This window comes from Oncorhynchus gorbuscha, linkage group LG09 (assembly GCF_021184085.1).
Source record: "Oncorhynchus gorbuscha isolate QuinsamMale2020 ecotype Even-year linkage group LG09, OgorEven_v1.0, whole genome shotgun sequence".
NCBI lineage: Eukaryota > Metazoa > Chordata > Actinopteri > Salmoniformes > Salmonidae > Oncorhynchus > Oncorhynchus gorbuscha.
The window spans coordinates 85,509,047-85,533,675 of record NC_060181.1 but is presented as its reverse complement, the minus strand read 5'-3'; the positions used below and the strand labels follow the sequence as shown (position 1 = coordinate 85,533,675).

Below are 24,629 nucleotides of genomic sequence, written 5' to 3'. Positions count from 1 at the left end.
GCTCGCAATGAGTCGTCAAGCCATGGAGCGGGAGGGGAGGACCGAGCCGGCCTGGAAGATAGGGGACATAGAGAGTCAAAGGATGCAGAAAGGGAGGAGAGGAGCGTTGAGGAGGCAGAATCAGGAGATAGGTTGGAGAAGGTTTGAGCAGAGGGAAGAGATGATAGGATGGAAGAGGAGAGAGTAGCGGGGGAGAGAGAGCGAAGGTTGGGACGGCGCGATACCATCCGAGTAGGGGCAGTGTGGGAAGTGTTGGATGAGAGCGAGAGGGAAAAGGATACAAGGTAGTGGTCGGAGACTTGGAGGGGAGTTGCAATGAGGTTAGTGGAAGAACAGCATCTAGTAAAGATGAGGTCGAGCGTATTGCCTGCCTTGTGAGTAGGGGGGAAGGTGAGAGGGTGAGGTCAAAAGAGGAGAGGAGTGGAAAGAAGGAGGCAGAGAGGAATGAGTCAAAGGTAGACGTGGGGAGGTTAAAGTCGCCCAGAACTGTGAGAGGTGAGCCGTCCTCAGGAAAGGAGCTTATCAATGCATCAAGCTCATTGATGAACTCTCCGAGGGGACCTGGAGGGCGATAAATGATAAGGATGTTAAGCTTGAAAGGGCTGGTAACTGTGACAGCATGAAATTCAAAGGAGGCGATAGACAGATGGGTAAGGGGAGAAAGAGAGAATGACCACTTGGGAGAGATAAGGATCCCGATGCCACCACCCCGCTGACCAGAAGCTCTCGGGTGTGCGAGAACACGTGGGCGGACGAAGAGAGAGCAGTAGGAGTAGCAGTGTTATCTGTGGTGATCCATGTTTCTGTCAGTGCCAAGAAGTCGAGGGACTGGAGGGAGGCATAGGCTGAGATGAACTCTGCCTTGTTGGCCGCAGATCGGCAGTTCCAGAGGCTACCGGAGACCTGGAACTCCACGTGGGTCGTGCGCGCTGGGACCACCAGATTAGGGTGGCAGCGGCCACGCGGTGTTACTACTGTTACTACAGCCACTGTTACTATTGTTACTACTACTCCACTGTTACTACTGTTACTACTAATACCACTGTTACTGCTGTTACTACAACCACTGCTACCACTGTTACTACTGCCACTGTTACTACTGTTACTACTAATACTGCTGTTACTACAACCACTGTTACTACTGTTACTACTAATACCACTGTTACCGCTGTTACTGCTGTTACTACAACCACTGCTACCACTGTTACTACTGCCACTGTTACCACTGTTACTACTGTTACTACTAATACCACTGTTACTGCTGTTACTGTTGTTACTACAACCACTTACTGTTGTTACTACAACCACTGTTACTGTTGTTACTACAACCACTGTTACTACTGTTACTACTGCCACTGTTACTACTGTTACTACTGCCACTGTTGCCACTGTTACTACTGTTACTACTACTACCACTGTTACTACTACTACCACTGTTACTACTACTACCACTGTTACTACTACTACCACTGTTACTACTGTTACTACTACTACCACTGTTATTACTACTACCACTGTTACTGCTGTTACTGCTAGCACTGTTACTACTTTTGCTACTACAACTGTTACTACGTTACTACTACTACTTCCACTGTTACACTGTTGCCACCTGTTACTGCTTCCACTCTTACAACTATTAATGCTGACACTTTTACTACTGTTTCTAATACCACTGTTACTACTGTCATTACTAATACCACTGTTACTACTAATACCACTGTTACCGCTGTTACTACTGTTACTACAGCCACAGTGGTAACTGTTACTGTTACCACTGTTACTGTTACCACTGTTACTACTACCACTGTTACTACTACTACTGTTACTACTACCACTGTTATTACAACTACCACTGTTACTACTGTTACTGTTACCACTGTTACTACTACCACTGTTACTACTGTTACTACTACCACTGTTACTACTACCACTGTTACTACTGTTACTACTACCACTGTTACCACTGTTACTACTACCATTGTTACTACTGTTACTACTACCACTGTTATTACGACTACCACTGTTACTACTGTTACCACTGTTACTACTACCACTGTTACTACTGTTACTACTACCACTGTTACTACTGCCACTGATACTACTGTTACTACTACCACTGTTACCGCTGTTACAACTGTCATTACTACTGTTACTGCTGCCACTCTTACAGCTATTAATGCTGCCACTGTTGCTACTGTTTCTAATACCACTGTTACCACTGTCATTACTACCACTGTTACACTGTTACTACTGTTACTGCTACCACTCTTACTTTTACTACTGTTTCTAATACCACTGTTACCACTGTCATTACTACCACTGTTACTGCTACCACTCTTACAGCTATTACTGCTGCCACTTTTACTACTGTTTCTATTACCACTGTTACTCTTGTCATTACTACTGTCATTACTACTACTGTTACTGATGTTACCGCTGTTACTACTGTTACTACTGTTTCTAATACCACAGTTACTACTGTCATTACTACCACTGTTTCTAATACCACTGTTACTACTGTCATTACTACTACTGTTACTGATGTTACCGCTGTGACCGCTGTTACTACTGCCACTGTTACCACTGTTACTACTGTTTCTAATACCACTGTTACTACTATTACCACTGTTACTACTGTTTCTAATACCACTGTTACTACTGTTTCTAATACCACTGTTACTACTGTCATTACTACCACTGTTACTACTGTCATTACTACCACTGTTACTACTGCCACTGTTTTACCACTGTTACTTCTGCCTCTGTTACTACTGTTACTACTACCACAATTACTACTACCACTGTTACCACTGTTACTACTACCACTGTTTCTACTACCACTGTTTTACCACTGTTACTTCTGCCTCTGTTACTACTGTTACTACTACCACAATTACTACTACCACTGTTACTACTACCACTGTTACTACTACCACTGTTACTACTACCACTGTTACTACTGTTGCAACTGTTTCAACAGCCACTGTTACTACTGCCGCTGTTACAACTGTTACTGCTGTTACTGCTACCACACCTACCACTGTTGCTACTGGTACTACTACCACTGTTACTACTGTTAGTACTGCCACTGTTACTACTGTCACTGTTACTACTGCTACACTGTTACTACTACTACACTGTTACTACTACCACACTGTTACTACTACTACTACACTGTTACTAATACTACACTGTTACCGCTGTTACTGCTGCCACTGTTACTTCTGTTACTACTTTCTCTGTCATTCTCACTCTAAATCACTCTCACTTGCTCTGTCACTGATACTATGTATCACTATCTTTCTCTGTCACTCTAAATCACTCTCTCTCTGTCACTCTAAATCACTCTCTCTCTGTCACTTTCACTCTAAATCTCTCTCACTGACACTCTGTATCACTATCTCTGTCACTCTCACTCTAAATCACTATCTCTCTCTCTCTCTCTGTCACTCTCACTTCATCACTCTCTACCACTCTCACGGTCTCCTCACCCATACGTTTCCTCTCAATCTCACACACTCTACCAGCTGTAGTATTACCATCACTCATTCACTCAGTCAGACAGATGGACAGACAGACTTGTCTCTCTGATCAGTCATGTAACACCTGCCTGTCTTTCTCTGTCAAGAATCTGATTCTGAATAAGATTGTTTCATATCACCTTGTACCTTATATAGGTGTATGGTAGTGGATCCCAGACGAGGGCCTTCCAGTATGTGAGGTAAGCCTGACCGAACACATTTAACACACTGTTCACAGAAGCTTACATTTTTATCTTGCTCTCCATTTGTTGTTGTCTGTGTATCTCTGCATGCTGTTTCTGTGAATGTGTCCGACAGATTGGATTAGAATTGTGTATTCAGGTGTTGTATTCAGTGGATACGGGCAGAAGACCGACGGCCCGCCGGGTAGCTTAAATGTCGCGCTCTCTTTCAGACACGATGTCTCTCAGTGGAAAGGGGAAGCAAAAAACCCATGCCTGAGCAATTTGGTTATCATCACTTTGTGTGTTTGTGTGTGTGTGCAGATATGGGTGTGTGTGCATGCAGGTGTCTGTCTCTCAGCAGAACATTGTGGTGGTATGTGGTAGCGTTAATATTCTATGGGCTCTGAAGGCCCAGACCATTTAGCATGCATGTTCTCTCTTCTAAGGAAAGGTTGGATAACCAGGGAGGGAATCTTCCCAAAGATCACTAATTCTTTCTAGTAATTGAATTCAAGGAACAGTATTTCAAAGGTGGAAATGGCTTTGTTCATTTGAAAGGCGTCAGTGTTTGCTTTTCACACAGACTGATAGTTGGGCTCGGTTGGAGGGGTGTAGGGGTCTGGATATATCAACTTTGTAACACTCGCAGGAATCTGGAGGCAATGGACAGGCGGCTGGCTGGACATGGGAACTCCGACCACAAGTTTTTTTAGGGGAGAGAAAGGTAATATTTGCTTTAGATTACAAAGGTGGTGGGATAAAATGCTAACACCCCTCTCTCTCTCTCTTCATCACGTACACACACACACCGCCTCATCCACATCCTCAGACTTCAAAGGTTTTGGCGATTGCTGTGTGCATGTCTGTCTGTGTGTGTGTGTGTGCATATCTGTCTGTGTGTGTGTGTGTGCATATCTGTCTGTGTGTGTGTGTGTGCATATCTGTCTGTGTGTGTGTGTGCATGTCTGTGTGTGTGTGTTTGAATGATCTTTGGAGAATAATTTAATCAGCCCTGCTTTCATCGACGGTGCAGTCTGATCTCACAACACAACACAACACACACACATAGACACACACACACACACACACACACAAACATTCTGCAATTTAGAAGGAGCGAGATCAAAGGAGGATGGGTATTTGAAGCTCTCCTATCATCCTTCGGGGCAACCGTTTACCTGGAACGTGAATGTCTTTAATTAGGCTTGTATAAACAGCTTGATGCAACCTCTCCTCTAAGTTTTCACCTCTCTCAACCAGGTCCTATGACAGCCTGACTTTGCTTAATGACTTCCATAGTCTGTGAATCAGTGGATTTGGGTGGACTTAAGAGTCCCATTTCCCTACCCACCCGCGTTACATTACCAAGTCCAGACTTTGGGTGACATGTTTATTCTTCTGAAAGAACACGGGCAGAGCACTAAGTAGCGGTGAAATGTTAAAAGGTTGAGCCTGTTCTCAGTAGGACCATAGTGGTTGATAATGTGATCAGACCAGTTTGAGCCTGTTCACAGTAGGAGCATAGTGGTTGATAATGTGATCAGACCAGTTTGAGCCTGTTCACAGTAGGAGCATAGTGGTTGTTAGTGTGACATACAGCCTGGTAAACTTCAGTGGCTTTTTAAATGCCACTGCATTCCTTTCCATGCAGCAAGCCACTTGGACCTACCACCGCTAATTATGCTACAGTGGCTGAGACGCAAATACAGTACCAGTCAAAAGTCTGGACCGACCTACTCATTCCAAGGTGTTTCATTATATTTACTATTTTCTACATTGTAGACTAATAGTGAAGACATCAAAACTATGAAATAACACATATGGAATCATGTAGTAACCAAAAAAAGTGTTAGTGGTGATGATGGACAGCTTGATGACAGCTTTGCACACTCTTGGCATTCTTCAACCATCTTCATGAGGTAGTCACCTGGAATGCAGATTGTGTTGTGACAAGATAGGGGTGGTACACAGATGAGCCCTATTTGGTAAAAGACCAAGTCCATATTATGGAAAGAACAGTACAAATAAATAAAGAGAAACAACAGTCCATCATTACTTTAAGACATGAAAGTCAGTCAATACGGAACATTTCAAGAACTTTTAAAGTTTATTCAAGTGCAGTCGCAAAAACCCTCAAGCACTATGATGAAACTGGCTCCCATGACGACCACCACAGGAAAGAAAGACCCAGATTTACCTCTGCTAAAGAGGATAAGTTCATTAGAGTTACCAGCCTCAGAAATTGCAGCCCAAATATGCTTCACAGAGTTCAAGTAACAGACACATCTCAACATCAACTGTTCAGAGGAGACTGCGTGAATCAGGCCTTCATGGTCGAATTGCTACATAGAAACCACTACTAAAGGCCACCAATAAGAAGAAGAGACTTGCTTGGGCCACAAACAATAGACATTAAACTGGTGGAAATCGGTCCTTTGGTCCGATGAATCCAAATTTTAGATCCTTGGGTCCAACCGCCGTGTCTTTGTGAGACGCAGAGTAGGTGAACAGATGATCTCCGCATGCCTTCCCCCCGTAAAGCATGGAGGAAGAGGTGTGATGGTGTTGGGGGGCTTTGCTGGTGACACTGTCTGTGATTTATTTAGAATTCAAGGCTCACTTAACCAGCATGGCTACCACAGCATTCTGCAGCAATACTCCATCCCATGTGGTTTGCGTTTAGTGGGACTATCATTTGTTTTTCAATGGAAAAATGACCCAACACACCTCCAGGTTGTATCAGGGCTATTTGACCAATAAGGAGAGTGAAGGAGTGCTGCATCAGATGACCTGGCCTCCACAATCACCGGACCTCAACCCAATTAAGATAGTTTGGGATGAATTGGACCGCAGAGTGAAGGAAAAGCAGCTAACAAGTGCTCAGCATATGTGGGAACTCTTTCAATATGGTTGGAAAAGCTTTTCAGGTGAAGCTGGTTGAGAGAATGCCAAGAGTGAGCAAAGCTGTCAAGGCAAAGGGTGGCTACTTTGAAGTAATATATTTTGTTCTGTTTTACACTTTTTTGTTACAACATGATTCCATAAGTGTTATTTCATAGTGTTGATATCTTGACTATTATTCTACAATGTAGGAAATAGTACAAATAATTTAAACATTGAATGAGTAGGTGTCCAAATGTTTGATTGGTACTGTATGTGCGAGCAGATACGCACGAGCGCACAGGCGCACCCACACACTCACTCACAGGCACGGCAGCACTCTCTTGTGCAAACATGCACATATTGTACAGTGGTTCTTCCTTTAAAAGTTGCGTCATACTGCAGCGCAGGGTGCTGCGGTATGGGATGGCACAACGTCATAGTATTTTACTGTCAGCCATTGTTGCCATTTAATACTAGTTTGACCACCAGAGGGCGTCTTTGAGAAGCTAAGTTATTGAAATGGCATGGAGCTGTAGACCTAGGAGTCCTGTTTACTGTAGCTGTTTTGGCCTAACTTACTTATTGTCAGAAAGGCCTACATCAATATACAGTATATCAATCATTCATTTGTGCATCACACATCATACAAGTCATCCATGTCTTTAAATAGGGTCAAGCATTTTAGTTATAAAACAAAATAACAAATGGAGCCTTGAATAATTACACATTGAATAAACCGCAACATGTCGGCTAAAGTGATTGAAATAATGAATGCATTTGACTTTTTCATTTTGGCTGTAATAGAGACTTTAAAAACTGTTTTTGTTACAACAGACTATATGGGATTGATAATAATTTGTTTGTAAATGATTATTGTATTTGTTGTGCTGGTTATACAATTAGAAATATAGCTGAATTAAATTGAATAATATTATGGTGTTTCTATTCCAAGAAAAATACATTTTACAGTAGCCTATGTAGGCCTCAGCGTTTCCTTTCGGGGGGAAATGGCGCTGTACAACGAGACCGGTCGGGAGTAGGCCTAGGCTACTAAGCAACTCAGAGTGAAGAGCAAAATAAACCTAACATTTCCACACCCTAATTGTAGGCTAACCTATACTCAAATGGAGATACAGTGAAAATAAGAATCTGATTTGATTTATCAAGACCAGTTTCCATGCTTGTCTCAAAACAGTGCGAAACGGTGCTGAAATAGTTGACCACACACGGGTAAGCTATTGCTTCAAATCCTATTAGAACAATTGGATGACTTTGGGGTTTTTCAGTAAGAAGCCATTTGTTGTCTTCAATTGCATTAGCCTACTTTACTGCAATATTTATGTAATTCGGTGATATTTATTCCCATAGTAATTTATTATGGATCCATTCAGATAGGGTTAGAAAAGAGTGCATGTTGTGGGCTATGCAAAGAGATGGGTGAAGTGACATGCCTCGCAAACATCCATTAATACATTTAAAGTCCCTAAACTCGGCAAGTCTTATGTCTTGCTGATAGCCCATCAAGTGTGGATGGCTTCTTTTGTATTCCAGTGTTCCACCAGGCCCACAGCATTGTTGCGTACTTACAGTACAGTGCACTTTCATTCCATTCTCCACCTGGCTCTCTACCAATGACACCAGATTATTCTTTCTATTGTTGTTATCTATTCGGTAACATTCCACAAGTAAATGTAATACATAAAACACCTACATTAAATAGCTCAGGTCTGGAAAATATGTGGAATCTTTATTTATTTATTTATCTGTGCTTAGTATCAAATCAAGGTATTTTTTTCACATGCGCCAAATACAACAGTGAAATGTTTACTTACAGGCCCTAATCAACAGTGAAATGTTTACTTACAGGCCCTAATCAACAGTGAAATGTTTACTTACAGGCCCTAATCAACAGTGAAATGTTTACTTACAGGCCCTAATCAACAGTGAAATGTTTACTTACAGGCCCTAATCAACAGTGAAATGCTTACTTACAGGCCCTAATCAACAGTGAAATGCTTACTTACAGGCCCTAATCAACAGTGAAATGCTTACTTACAGGCCCTAATCAACAGTGAAATGTTTACTTACAGGCCCTAATCAACAGTGAAATGTTTACTTACAGGCCCTAATCAACAGTGAAATGTTTACTTACAGGCCCTAATCAACAGTGAAATGTTTACTTACAGGCCCTAATCAACAGTGAAAGGTTTACTTACAGGCCCTAATCAACAGTGAAATGCTTACTTACAGGCCCTAATCAACAGTGAAATGCTTACTTACAGGCCCTAATCAACAGTGAAATGTTTACTTACAGGCCCTAACCAACAGTGAAATGTTTACTTACAGGCCCTAATCAACAGTGAAATGCTTACTTACAGGCCCTAATCAACAGTGAAATGCTTACTTACAGGCCCTAATCAACAGTGAAATGCTTACTTACAGGCCCTAATCAACAGTGAAATGCTTACTTACAGGCCCTAATCAACAGTGAAATGCTTACTTACAGGCCCTAATCAACAGTGAAATGTTTACTTACAGGCCCTAATCAACAGTGAAATGTTTACTTACAGGCCCTAATCAACAGTGAAATGCTTACTTACAGGCCCTAATCAACAGTGAAATGTTTACTTACAGGCCCTAATCAACAGTGAAATGTTTACTTACAGGCCCTAATCAACAGTGAAATGTTGGTGTGGCTGACGTCTTTGACAATTTTTAGGGCCTTCCTCTGACAGTGATGTACTGGGCAATACGCATTGCCCTGTAGTGCCTTGCGATCGGAGGCCGAGCAGTTTCCGTGCCTGGCAGGAAACTGAAACAGAAAGGCCCTAAAAAATGTCAAAGACCCCAGCCACCCCAGTCATAGTCTGTTCTCTCTACTACTGCATGGCAAGCGGTGCCGGAGTGCCAAGTCTAGGATAAAAAGGCTTCTCAACAGGTAACCAAATGGCTACCCGGACTATTTGCATGGTGTGCCCCCCCCCAACCCCTCTTTTTACGCTGCTGCTACTCTGTTTATCTTATATGCACAGTCACTTTAACTATACATTCATGTACATACTACCTCAATTGGGCCGACCAACCAGTGCTCCCACACATTGGCTAACCGGGCAATATGCATTGTGTCCCGCCACCCACCACCCACCAACCCCTGTTTTACACTACTGCTACTCTCTGTTCATCATATATGCATAGTCACTTTAACCCTATCTACATGTACATACTACCTTAATCAGCCTGACTAACCGGTGTCTGTATCTACTCTATATAGCCTGTCTTTTTACTGATGTTTTATTTCTTTACTTACCTATTGTTCATCTAATACCTTTTTTGCACTATTGGTTAGAGCCTGTAATAAGCATTTCACTGTAAGGTCTACTACACCTGTTGTATTCGGCACACGGGACAAATAAGCTTTGATTGGATCTCCAAGGTGTTATGGTATATTGTCTGGTGTTGGTGTTATGGTATATTGTCTGGTGTTGGTGTTATGGTATATTGTCTGGTGTTGGTTCTTCTTCCAGCTCCAAGGTGTTATGGTATATTGTCTGGTGTTGGTGTTATGGTATATTGTCTGGTGTTGGTGTTATGGTATATTGTCTGGTGTTGGTTCTTCTTCCAGCTCCAAGGTGTTATGGCATATTGTCTGGTGTTGGTGTTATGGTATATTGTCTGGTGTTGGTGTTATGGTATATTGTCTGGTGTTGGTGTTATGGTATATTGTCTGGTGTTGGTTCTTCCTCCATGTCCAAGGTGTTTATAGCATATCGTGAGCTTTGTTTCCAGACAGTACTTTTCTTGCACTGGGATCAAGAAGCAGACAAAAGGTAAATGTTGTCTAGATTGCGTGTTGCTGGGTGTGTTTTTATCTCCCGTCGACAGAATGTGTGTTCCCTGAGTTCTAATTCCACCCAAAGCCCCTTGGTGCTTTAGGAGCCTGTCTGCCACCTGGGTGTTCTAACTCACTGACACAACACCATGTGTTTGGCCACGTGTGATATCCGAAGCAGGCCTTGGGCGCTTATATGCATACATACATACATACATACATACATACATACATACATACATACATACATACATACATACATACATACATACATACATACATACATACATACATACATACATACATACATACATGCATGCATGCATGCATGCATGCATGCATGCATGCATGCATGCATGCATGCATGCATACATACATACATACATACATACATACATACATACATACATACATACATACATACATACATACATACATACATACATACATACATACATACATACATACATACATACATACATACATACATACATACATACATACATACGCACGCACGCACGCACGCACTCACTCACTCACTCACTCACATGCGAGCACACACACACTTCTCACACCCATGGTCCTTTGGTACTTTCGTCTGTGTGTGTTTGTGTTGGATCCCTGTGATGGACGTGTCTGTGTTGTGTTGGATCCCTGTGATGGACGTGTCTGTGTTGTGTTGGATCCCTGTGATGGACGTGTTTGTGTTGAATCTCTCTGATGGACGTGTCTGTGTTGTGTTGGATCCCTGTGATGGACGTGTTTGTGTTGTGTTGGATCCCTGTGATGGATGTGTCTGTGTTGTGTTGAATCTCTCTGATGGACGTGTCTGTGTTGTGTTGGATCCCTGTGATGGACGTGTTTGTGTTGTGTTGGATCCCTGTGATGGACGTGTCTGTGTTGGATCCCTGTGATGGACGTGTCTGTGTTGGATCGCTGTGATGGACGTGTCTGTGTTGTGTTGGATCCCTGTGATGGACGTGTTTGTGTTGTGTTGGATCCCTGTGATGGACGTGTTTGTGTTGTGTTGGATCCCTGTGATGGACGTGTTTGTGTTGAATCTCTCTGATGAACGTGTCTGTGTTGTGTTGGATCTCTGTGATGGACGTGTCTGTTTATTATCTCTGTATTTTGTTAGCTTCTCTGGTCCATCCTGTTTTGTATCTCTCAGTAGACCTTCACAAATCAGACTAATAAATCTGGCTTTAATGACAGATATTTTGTATTCAAAACTGTGCCCTCAGAGGATGTCCAAATTTGTCCCTTGTGTTGGAAGAGAGACTGAGTGTGCGTGCATGCGTTTTATTAATTTATCACATGCACAAGTACAGTGAAATTCTTAACTTGCTGATTATGACTCTGAGATGTGATTGTCCCACCTAGCTAGCTTTTGATGAATACACTAACTGTAAGTCTCTGGATAAGAACGTCTGCTAAATGACTAACGTGTGTGTGAATTGTGAACTTGTGTGTTAGCACATGCTTGCACTTGTGTGGGTCACTGTGTGTGTTCTAGAATGGTGTAAGTGTCAACTAAATTAAGAGAGTGTGTTATAGAGTGCAGTAATAAGCCTGAGTTACTTCCCCCTGATGCACTCAGCTCATCTTGTGACTCTTCTGGCATAACAGCCAGTGGACTGCTGTGTTGTTGGACCACTGAAGCCCCAGATACCAGACCCAGATACCTGAGCCAGACCTAGACAGGTTCTCTGACCCGTGAGAGCTGAGAGGAGGAGAAGACTGAAGCAGCTTAGTTTAAAAATAATCACATGACTCCTGTGCACGGAGACACACACACACACACACACTATCATCGGAGGTTAGCTGTCTGGGTCTGGAGAGGCATAGAGATAGACACAATCAGTGTGTCAATATGCCGAAACAGCATCACAGCTCCCCTAGGCCGCCTCTGTCACCGCTGTCAACGATGACAAACTGCACCTGGAGCAGGGGAGGAAGTCATCTAATGAATAAAGGAGTGATGGAGGGGAAGTGAGGGGTCACCATAATCTGCTCTATCCATATGCAAACCAGTGTCCTTAATGAGCTGTGCCTAATGCGTTCATCATTCTTAATTACTCTGAGACGTGTGTTAAACTCGCGTTGGTTTCCACTTCCGTCTCCTCGACATGTGAGTTACCTCATCACCAGTCTGTTCAGGATAATCGGTACACACACACACACACACAACGTGAAGGAATGTAAAGCAGTTATTCTGAGTCGCCATGGTTGTAGTAATGAATATGTGTGATCTACGCAAAGAGGGAGGGCTATCCAGGCCTCAGGGAAAGAGGCGGGGCCGTCCAGGCCTCAGGGAAAGAGGCGGGGCCGTCCAGGCCTCAGGGAAAGAGGCGGGGCCGTCCAGGCCTCAGGGAAAGAGGCGGGGCCGTCCAGGCCTCAGGGAAAGAGGCGGGGCCGTCCAGGCCTCAGGGAAAGAGGCGGGGCCGTCCAGGCCTCAGGGAAAGAGGCGGGGCCGTCCAGGCCTCAGGGAAAGAGGCGGGGCCGTCCAGGCCTCAGGGAAAGAGGCGGGGCCGTCCAGGCCTCAGGGAAAGAGGCGGGGCCGTCCAGGCCTCAGGGAAAGAGGCGGGGCCGTCCAGGCCTCAGGGAAAGAGGCGGGGCCGTCCAGGCCTCAGGGAAAGAGGCGGGGCCGTCCAGGCCTCAGGGAAAGAGGCGGGGCCGTCCAGGCCTCAGGGAAAGAGGCGGGGCCGTCCAGGCCTCAGGGAAAGAGGCGGGGCCGTCCAGGCCTCAGGGAAAGCGGCGGGGCCGTCCAGGCCTCAGGGAAAGAGGCGGGGCCGTCCAGGCCTCAGGGAAAGAGGCGGGCCGTCCAGGCCTCAGGGAAAGAGGCCGGGGCCGTCCAGGCCTCAGGGAAAGAGGCCGGGGCCGTCCAGGCCTCAGGGAAAGAGGCCGGGGCCGTCCAGGCCTCAGGGAAAGAGGCCGGGGCCGTCCAGGCCTCAGGGAAAGAGGCCGGGGCCGTCCAGGCCTCAGGGAAAGAGGCGGGGCCGTCCAGGCCTCAGGGAAAGAGGCGGGGCCGTCCAGGCCTCAGGGAAAGAGGTCGGGGCCGTCCAGGCCTCAGGGAAAGAGGCGGGGCCGTCCAGGCCTCAGGGAAAGAGGCGGGGCCGTCCAGGCCTCAGGGAAAGAGGTCGGGGCCGTCCAGGCCTCAGGGAAAGAGGTCGGGGCCGTCCAGGCCTCAGGGAAAGAGGTCGGGGCCGTCCAGGCCTCAGGGAAAGAGGTCGGGGCCGTCCAGGCCTCAGGGAAAGAGGTCGGGGCCGTCCAGGCCTCAGGGAAAGAGGTCGGGGCCGTCCAGGCCTCAGGGAAAGAGGTCGGGGCCGTCCAGGCCTCAGGGAAAGAGGTCGGGGCCGTCCAGGCCTCAGGGAAAGAGGTCGGGGCCGTCCAGGCCTCAGGGAAAGCTTTCTTACATGGCACATATTGCACTTTTACTTTCTTCTCCAACACTTTGTTTTTGCATAATTTAAACCAAATTGAACATGTTCATTATTTATTTGAGGCTAAATGGATTTTATTGATGTATTATATTAAGTTAAAATAGATGTTCATTCAGTATTGTTGTAATTGTCATTATTCCAATAAATTTTAAAAATCGGTAGATTAATCGGTGTCTACCTTTTTTGGTCCTCCAATAATCACTATCGGCATTGAAAATACATAATCGGTCGACCAATAGTAAGAACACAGTGGCCTCCATCATTCTTAAATGGAAGTCAGGGAGGTGATCAGATGGTCACTCTAAAAGAGCTCTAGAGTTCCTCTGTGGAGATGGGAGAACCTTCCAGAAGGACAGCCATCTCTGTAGCACTCCACCAATCAGGCCTTTACGGTATTGGCCAGACGGAAGCCACTCCTCAGTAAAAGTCACGACAGCCTGCTTGGAGTTTGCCAAAAGGCACCTAAAGACTCAGACCATGAGAAACAAGATTCTCTGGTCTGTTGAAACCAAGATTCAACACTTTGGCCTGAATACCAAGCATCACGTCTGGAGGAAACCTGGCACCATCCCTACGGTGAAGCATGGTGGTGGCGGCAGCATGAATGGAGCAAAGTACAGAGAGATCCTTGATAACCTGCTCTAGAGCGCTCATAACCTCAGACTTAGATGAAGGTTCCCCTTCCAAACAGGACAACGACCCTAAGCACACAGCCAAGACATCGCAGGGGTGGCTTCGGGACAAGTCTCTGAATGTCCTTGAGTGGCCCAGCCAGAGTCCGTACATGAACCCGATCTAACATCTCTGGAGAGACCTGAAAATAGCTATGCAGCAATGCTCCACATCGAACTTGACAGAGCTTGAGAGGATATGCTGAGAAGAATGGGTGAAACTCACCAAATACAGGTGTCCCAAGCTTGTAGCGTCATACCCAAGAAGACTTGAGGCTGTAATTGCTGTGAAAGGTGCTTTAACAAAGTCTTGAGTAAAGGGTCTAAATATTTAGGTAAATGTGATATTTCTGGGGGGTTTGTAAACAAGTTTTTGCTTTGTCATTGTGTGGTATTGTGTGCAGATTGATGAGGGGAAAAGCAATTTAATACATTTTAGAATAAATCTGTATCTTAATAAAATGTGGAAATAGTCAAGGGGTCTGAATACTTTCTGAAAGCACTGTATAACAGGCTCCACTCTTCTGGGAAGGGTTTCCACTAGATGTGCGAACATTGCTGAGGGGACCATTTCTGTATGTACCTCGCTTTGTGCATGTGGGCATTGTCATGCTGAAACAGGAAAGGGCCTTCCCCAAACTGTTGCCACAAAGTTGGAAGCATAGAATTGTCTAGAATGCCATTGTATGCTGTAGCATTAAGATTTCCCTTTACTGGAACCATGAAAACCGCCCCAGACCGTTATTCCTCCTCCACCAAACTTTACAGCCGGCAATATGCATTGGGGCATGTAGCGTTCTCCTAGCATTTACCAAACCCACCTTCGTCTGTCGGACTGCCACATGGTGATGCGTGATTCATCATTCCAGAGAAGGCTTCTCCACTTCTCCAGAGTCCAATGCCGGCGAGCTTTACACCACTCCCGCCGACGCTTGGCATTGTGCATGGTGATTTTAGGCTTATGTGCGGATTCTTGGCCATGGAAACCCATTTCATTAATCCCGACGTTGCTTCCAGAGACCGTTTGGAACTCGGTAGTGAGTGTTGCAACCGAGGACAGACGATTGTTACATTGTACGCATTTGGCGGTCCCATTTTACTTTGTACCCACTTGGCTGTGAGCTTGTGTGGCCTACCACTTCCTGGCTGAGCCATTATCGCTCTTAGATGTTTCCATGTCACAATAACTGCACTTACAGTTGACCGGGGCAGATCTAGCAGGGCAGAAATCTGACCAACAGACACTGTTGGAAAGTTGGCATCCTACGACGGTGCCTTGTTGAAAGTCACGGAGCTCTTCGGTAAGGCCATTCTACTGCCAATGTTTGTCTATGGAGATCGCATGGCTGTGTGCTGGATTTTATATGCCTGTCAGCAACAACTTTAGCTGAAATAGACAAATCCACTCATTTGAATTTGGTCAACAAATGTTTCATTGTGTCGATTTGATAAGATTTGTACCAACGTGAAAATCATTGGAAATCTGTTGCAGCTCAAGTCGACTGCAAAACTCAATGCAATGCTTTCTCTCTGGGGTGGCTGGCTAGCTAGTTACACACAATAATACCAAAGTCAATATCAGCATCTGAAGTAGCTAGTTAGTGCAATTTGTTTAGGTGGTTTTACAGCTATCAATTTAGGAGTCTATGTCACAGAGTTCAGCTTGCAGTTCCTCTCTGCCCAGAGCCAGTGCAGACTATATTGCTATGGCAACAATGGCCCCTTTCCACACTTGGCACATTGCAAGATGGTACCTGTAGGAGAAACTGAATTAAATAATTTGGTACACTGTTTAGATTGAGCACATCAAAGCAAAATATATACTTTGTCACAATGTTAGAAACTGATTTGATGTGTTCTAGACAGCATGCCCATACCATCTATTGACTGATCAATCTGGAGTGTCGGTAATTGTTTTAAAAGCGTTATGAAATGTAGTGTATTATCCCCCATTATCTCCAGTAATGAAAACAATGTAGCTATGACGCATTCCTACACAATTTCCTGATTTCACAGATGGACCACTTAGAAGTTAAATCATACGGAGACATTTTATTTTAACTACTGATAGAACATGGGCTTTCACAAAATTGACAGGAGTTTCTGATTTTAGAGGGTGGATTATTCCTTTAAGGGTAATGAGCAGCTCAGGGTGAAAATGGAACCAGACTAATGACTCTCATAAATCAATAGTGTGTCTTTGTGTCTCTTGGCTCCTCCTGACATACTGTACCACTGCACTGTCCTTGACAACACATACTCTTTCTCAGTGTATTTCCTGTCTGTCTGTCTTTGTGCTTTTCTGCTATTCTCTCATCTCTACTGTGGACAAAGCACAGAGACGGAGTGTGAGGGTTTTCTATAGCGGCTTCCTTTGTCCTTCACCAGCACAGGAACAGGGAGGTGGGGGGTGAGGTGAGAGAACGGAGAGGGGTGGTGGGGTAATGTTCAGACTGTACAATGTAGTAAGATGCAAAAATGTCTAAAAACATGTTTTCACTTTGTCATTATGGGGTATTTTTTTGTAGATGGTACATTCTGAATGCTGTAACACAACAACATGTGGAACAAGTCAAGGGGTGTGAATATTTCTGAAGGTATTGTATCATTAGGACGCCATTGAAAGCACAGTCCAGTCAAAATTGTTTTGTATCATTATTGTACAACAGATGATGAAACCAACACTGTAAAAGTGTGAAAAGTGTTGGTCAGTGTTATTTCCTGATAGTTGTTGGTTGAAAATACAATCTACACAGAACCTTCTCGTCAGCAGGTTTGCATGGGCGGGAGTTTCGTCTTTCCATGGTGACATCATGGTAGTTAATAGACCAATAACAGAGAGAGTTCCAAACCTCTGCCAATAACCGCGAGTTTTCACTTTCCCCCTCCCCACTCAGACCACTCCCAGACGGTCCAAAAGTATTAATTTTTTTACTAAAAGGTCATTTTTACCCATTTGAATGGAAATGTATTACAGTAAGGTACTTAATTGTTACCCACAAATAGTTTAATATTGATATATTTTTTTTTAAATGATGGGCCTTTTTAATGTAGTGTTTTCATGAGTGGTTGAATGCACCATCTACATAGATGCTAATGGCTGAATGTACTGTGTGCCATCTACATACCTGCTAATGGCTGAATGTACTGTGTGCCATCTACATACCTGCTAATGGCTGAATGTACTGTGTGCCATCTACATACATGCTAATGGCTGAATGTACTGTGTGCCATCTACATACCTGCTAATGGTTGACTGTACTGTGTGCCATCTACATACCTGCTAATGGTTGAATGTACTGTGTGCCATCTACATACCTGCTAATGGCTGAATGTACTGTGTGCCATCTACATACCTGCTAATGGCTGAATGTACTGTGTGCCATCTACATACCTGCTAATGGCTGAATGTACTGTGTGCCATCTACATACATGCTAATGGTTGAATGTACTGTGTGCCATCTACATACCTGCTAATGGCTGAATGTACTGTGTGCCATCTACATACCTGCTAATGGTTGAATGTACTGTGTGCCATCTACATACCTGCTAATGGTTGAATGTACTGTGTGCCATCTACATACATGCTAATGGCTGAATGTACTGTGTGCCATCTACATACCTGCTAATGGCTGAATGTACTGTGTGCCATCTACATACCTGCTAATGGCTGAATGTACTGTGTTCCATCTACATACATGCTAATGGTTGAATGTACTGTGTGCCATCTACATACCTGCTAATGGCTGAATGTACTGTGTGCCATCTACATACCTGCTAATGGCTGAATGTACTGTGTGCCATCTACATACCTGCTAATGGCTGAATGTACTGTGTGCCATCTACATACCTGCTAATGGTTGAATGTACTGTGTGCCATCTACATACCTGCTAATGGTTGAATGTACTGTGTGCCATCTACATACCTGCTAATGGCTGAATGTACTGTGTGCCATCTACATACCTGCTAATGGTTGAATGTACTGTGTGCCATCTACATACCTGCTAATGGCTGAATGTACTGTGTGCCATCTACATACCTGCTAATGGCTGAATGTACTGTGTGCCATCTACATACATGCTAATGGTTGAATGTACTGTGTGCCATCTACATACCTGCTAATGGTTGAATGTACTGTGTGCCATCTACATACCTGCTAATGGTTGAATGTACTGTGTGCCATCTACATACCTGCTAATGGTTGAATGTACTGTGTGCCATCTACATACCTGCTAATGGCTGAATGTACTGTGTGCCATCTACATACCAGCTAATGGCTGAATGTACTGTGTGCCATCTACATACCTGCTAATGGTTGAATGTTTTATCTGGAGATAATTAAAAGCTCTTACCGGCCTTGTCAGATTCTTTTTGGTCAAAGCGAAGCCAATGAAGTTTAGGAGCGTTGAAACAGTGACTGGGTATTCATCTTAGCACCATGGCAGTTGATGTAACATTGTACTGAGTGTGATCTCTGTTTTCACACCACAGCCTGGGGGTATTAATCTTTCTGTCACACCTCTCACTTCTCTCTCTCTTTCCATTCAATTTCAATTTAACGGGCTTTATTGGCATGGGAAACATATGCTTACATTGCCAAAGAAAGTGAAATAGATAATAAACATTAACAGTAAACATTACACTTACAAAAGATCCAAAAGAATAAAGACATTTGAAATGTCATCATGTCTATATACAGTGTTGTAATGATGTGTAAATGGTTCAAGTACAAAAGGGAAAATAAATAAACATAAATGTGGTTTGAATTTACAGTGGTGTTTGTTCTTCACTGGTTGCCCTTTTCTTGTGGCAACGGGTCACAAATGTTGCTGCTGTAATTCGACACTGTGGTATTTCACCCAGTAGATATGGGAGTTTATCAACATTGAATTTGTTTCGAATTCTGTGTTTGGCCTGTGTAATTTGAGGGAAATATGTGTCTCTAATATGGTCATACATTTGGCAGGAGGTTAGGAAGTGCAGCTCAGTTTCCACAATTTTGTGGGCAGTGAGCACATACCCTGTCTTCTCTTGAGAGCCAGGTCTGCCTACGGTTGACTTTCTCAATAGCAAGGCTATGCTCACTGACTCTGTACATAGTCAAAGATTTCCTTAATTTTGGGTCAGCCACAGTGGTCAGGTATTCTGCCACTGTGTACTCTCTGTTTAGGGCCAAATAGCATTCTAGTTTGCTCTGTTATTTTTTTTGTTAATTACTGACACATTGGAAATAATTATCTTTTTGTTTTCTTATTATTTGATTGGGTCTAATTGTGCTGCTGTCCTGGGGCTCTGTGGGGTGTGTTTGTGAACAGAGCCCCAGGACCAGCTTGCATAGGGACTCTTCTCCAGGTTAATCTCTCTGTAGGTGATGGCTTTGCTATTGAAGGTTTTGGAATTGCTTCCTTTTAGGTGGTTGTAGAATTTAACAGCTCTGTTTCTGGATTTGGATCATTAGCGGATATCGGCCTAAATCTGCTCTGCATGCATTATTTGGTGTTTTGGAGAAATCTGCATGCGGAGTCTCACTTTGGTGTTTTTCCCATTTTGTGAATTCTTGGTTGGTGAGCGGACCCCAGACCTCACAACCATAAAGGGCAATGGGTTCTATAACTGATTATTTCTCTCTCTCTCTCCTCTCTCTCTCTCTCTCTCTCTCCTCTCTCTCTCTCTCTCTCTCTCTCTCTCTCTCTCTCTCCTCTCTCTCTCCTCTCTCTCTCTCTCTCTCTCTCTCCCTCTCTCCCTCTCTCCCTCTCTCCCTCTCTCCCTCTCTCCCTCCCTCCAGTGATCTAGTGAATGGTCTGGTGTCGTTGATGAACAGTAACATTAGCAGCCCAGTCAACCTGGTAAATCCAACCTACCGGTATCCTCTGTCTGTCATTACATGTATTTCAAATTGTCAAAAAGAACTGATGCATGTCTGATGTTTGGCTAAAAAAAACAATACCATATTATAGTACTACTTTTATCAATTTTTGATATTGAATACATTATATGGTAACCTAAGACCTCTCCACACACACAACTATCTAGGCCAGAGTATAATAGTTGTTTTTCATGTTGTAGCAGTACAACCAACCAGTTTTCTGTAGTACCTGTCTGGAAATGGAATGGATGGAGATCTCAGAGCAGTAGGAGAGTTCTTGTAGAGGGCTGACTGACGTGCATTACTGACACACACTTTGGCTCTGATCCACCACATTGCCCTGCTTTCTCACACACACACACACACACACACACACACACACACACACACACACACACACACACACACACACACACACACACACACACACACACACACACACACACACACACACACAGACACAACTATTGTTTTTGTTTGCAACACACAGAAGCTAAATTGCTTCTGAAAGGGTGTGTGTGTACTTTCGTCTTCCTGTGTGTGTATTGATCTTCTGTGTTGGTTCATGTAATCTGCCTGTAGGGGAACCCGGAAGAACACACCATATTGGAGTTTGCTGAGCTCATCAGGAGTCTGGTCGGTGAGTGTCAGATCAACAGACCACTCATCCACTTCTTCCTTTGCTCTCTTACTCTTGTTCTTCCCCTTTCTCTTCAAATATACCAGATCGCTGCTGTTCTCTGTCTGGATTGTACCTACCTGTACCCTTTTCTGTCTCCTTCCTTCCTCCCGCCACACACACACTTAGTGAGCCGCAGTCAGATCCAATTCCTTCCAGAGGCGCAGGACGACCCTCGGAGACGCCGTCCCGACATTCGCAAAGCCAAGATGATGCTGGGCTGGGAACCTGTGGTCAGTATGAACACGCACACACTAGATAGATACACACACACACACACACGCTAGACACAAACGTGCGTACATACACAACTTCGTATTTACAGTACCACAGTATCTATATCCACAGTAAAACGAGTCCTATATCAACATAATCTGAAAGGCCGCTCAGCAAGGAAGAAGCCACTGCTCCAAAATCGCCATTAAAAAAGCCAGACTACAGTTTGCAACTGCACATGGGGACAAAGATCATACTTTTTGGAGAAATGTCCTCTGGTCTGATGAAACAAAAATAGAACTGTTTGGGCATAGTGATCATCGTTATGTTTAGAGGAAGAATGGGAAGGCTTGCAAGCCGTAAAACACCATCCCAACCGTGAAGCACTGGGGTGGCAGCATCATGTTGTGGGGGTACTTTGCTGCAGGAGGGACTGGTGCACTTCACAAATGAGATGGGATCATGTGGAAGGAAAATGATGTTGATATATATTGAGGCAACATCAAGACATCAGTCAGGAAGTTAAAGCTTGGTTGCAAATGGATCTTCCAAATGGATAACAAAGTCAAGGCATTGGAGTGGCCATCACAAAGCCCTGACCTCAATCCCATAGAACATTTGTGGTCAGAACTGAAAAAGCATGTGCGAGCAAGGAGGCCTACAAACCTGACTTAGTTACACCAGCTCTGTCAGGAGAAATGGGTCAAAGTTCACCTAATTAACTGTGGGAAGCTTGTGGAAGACTACCCGAAAAATTTGACCCAATTTAAACAATTAAAAGGACAAATAAAAATTTTGCTGGGATTAAATGTCAGGAATTGTGTAACTGAGTTTAAATGTATTTGGCAAACATGCCTAAACTTCCGACTTCAAATATATATATTCGGAAGTTTACATACACCTTAGCCAAATACACACGTGGCTAGACACACACTCCTAATGCATTTCATCATACGTCTACTACACATACGATAATGTTCTGTAACACGTGTGTGTTGTTGTGTTACCAGGTGCCGTTAGAGGAGGGCCTGAACAAGACCATCCAGTACTTCAGCCGGGAGCTGGAGCACCAGGCCAACAACCAGTACATCCCCAAGCCCAAGGCAGCCCGCCAGAAGAAAGGACGACCAAGACAACACAACTGAGCTCAAGGGGTCAAGGGTCACACCATCCCCAAAGGCTGCTGTGACACAGGAGGACCCAGGACCCTCAGAACTCTCTTGAGTTTGGCGCAAAGAAGAAATGTTCCTGTGTCTGCTGTGGTTTTTACACTCCCCCGGGGCGATGTTTTCAGACACAAACATGCCTGAAAGCAAGAATAGAATCACAAACAGATAATTAAAAAAACTGACAATGATCAGAACCCAGTCTTGCACTCTGGGTTTTTTTGTCAATACAGGCTGTTATTTAAGATCAGGCTTGAGAGAAGTGTTTTGTTGCATTGTTTACACTGTGCAGTTTGTCATTTGTTTTGCTCGGTTGACGTGGTCTATTTTATTACCTGCATTGATTCCTGGCTCTTACGTAAGACTGCTTTGTATTCCAACCATTGCAACATTGGCGGAGAGGAGAAGCGAGAAGATGAGAAGCGAGGAGGGATGAAGGAGAGTGAGTTGGTTTGTTCAAAGCCTCAGATGGGTGTACTAGGCCCCGCCCCCTTCTACACTTGCTCTGGTGCTGTGCAGTGAGCTGTAAGCCTGGACACACACACGCCACTCAAGAGTGTGTTTCTGTGTCACTGTGTGTGTGTGTCTTGTGGTTCTGAGTGACTTTTGGGATAACCTTTGTGAAAGCTCTACTGTCAAATCGGAAATCCAGAAATCTTATATAATCAATTTTAGGTGAAAATGGTATTTTAATAAAATATTTCCAATAAATGTCTCCCGTGTGTGTGTGTGTGTCACTTCTAAAAACCTTGGTGTTACTATTCTGGTAGTTGTTCCAATCTGGAGGTGGGGAGGTTAGTCAATAATGTGAGGCTGAGCAATGAGTCAGTCTTTATTGATACTGATCCTCGACAAACAAACAATACAAACAGAACAGCAGCTGGTGTAAAGCGATAGGAAGAGAAAAGCCAGATCTGGAGCAGGAGCCGGGGGCCATTCGATTAGACTGGGGAGAAGTGTGAGAGAGGGGACAGTTTAGAGAAAAGCCAGATCTGGAGCAGGAGCCGGGGGCCATTCGATTAGACTGGGGAGAAGTGTGAGAGAGGGGACAGTTTAGAGAAAAGCCAGATCTGGAGCAGGAGCCGGGGGCCATTCGATTAGACTGGGGAGAAGTGTGAGAGGGGACAGTTTAGAGAAAAGCCAGATCTGGAGCAGGAGCCGGGGGCCATTAGATTAGACTGGGGAGAAGTGTGAGAGAGGGGACAGTTTAGAGAAAAGCCAGATCTGGAGCAGGAGCCGGGGGCCATTCGATTAGACTGGGGAGAAGTGTGAGAGAGGGGACAGTTTAGAGAAAAGCCAGATCTGGAGCAGGAGCCGGGGGCCATTCGATTAGACTGGGGAGAAGTGTGAGAGAGGGGACAGTTTAGTTGAATTTCTTTGCATCGAATAAACAAGTGATAGAGAAAATACAAACTGTGTGCAGGTGTTGTTGGAAGGTGTTGTGTGCATGTGTTATTTGAAAACCACACCCCTACACATTGTTTTACTAGACATAAGTACACAAATAAAATTGGTTTGTTAAAACATAACAAAACCTAATTATAAATGTATAAATGAAATGTGCAGTAATCACACACAAAGTGTTTTGTTTAAATGTGTGAGAGTTAGCATACATGGAGATTACTGTGTAGTTTGGTTCATCAGGCTGACCCCCAGTCTTCACTTGAAGTTATTGAGAGATTATGCTTTGGCAATGTAAAAATAAAAGTTTCAGAGTATGGCACCTCTGTATCTGACAGAGAATTGACTGAGATGTAGCAGTGGAGGGGGTAAAGGTTATCGCAGTGTCTTGTGTTATATACAGTCATTATTATTTTAGCTGTCTACCACAACATATTGGAGTTGAAATGAAATAATGAATATGAGCTGAAAGTGCAGACGTTCAGCTTTAATTTGAGGGTGAACGGTGTAGGAATTACAGCACTGCAAATATTTGCCTCCCTTCTAAAGGGACCAAAAGTAATTGGACAATTGGCTACACCGTGGCTAGGTGTGGGTTGTTCCCTCATTAGGTCATTTACAAGTAAGCAGACAAAAGTTCTGGAGTTGATTTCAAGTGTGCATTTGGAATCTGTTGCTGTTAACCCTCGATATGAAGTACAAAGAGCTGTCCCTGCCAGGGAAGCAAACCATCATTAGGCTGAAAAATCAAAACAAACCCAACAGAGA

General features: G+C 44.2%; 1 protein-coding gene across 1 annotated transcript in view; it reads left to right on the top strand.

The window, feature by feature from the left end:
- The window catches only part of uxs1 (UDP-glucuronate decarboxylase 1), a 101,287-nt gene extending 78,112 nt beyond the window's left edge, over positions 1-23,175 (top strand). The window contains exons 11-15 of the mRNA XM_046363743.1: positions 3,678-3,721; positions 20,319-20,379; positions 20,982-21,039; positions 21,208-21,311; positions 22,305-23,175. Coding sequence (XP_046219699.1) covers positions 3,678-3,721; positions 20,319-20,379; positions 20,982-21,039; positions 21,208-21,311; positions 22,305-22,439 — 402 coding nt within the window. The 3' untranslated portion in view covers positions 22,440-23,175. The remainder of the gene's footprint in view (positions 1-3,677; positions 3,722-20,318; positions 20,380-20,981; positions 21,040-21,207; positions 21,312-22,304) is intronic.
- Positions 23,176-24,629: the final 1,454 nt, after the last annotated feature.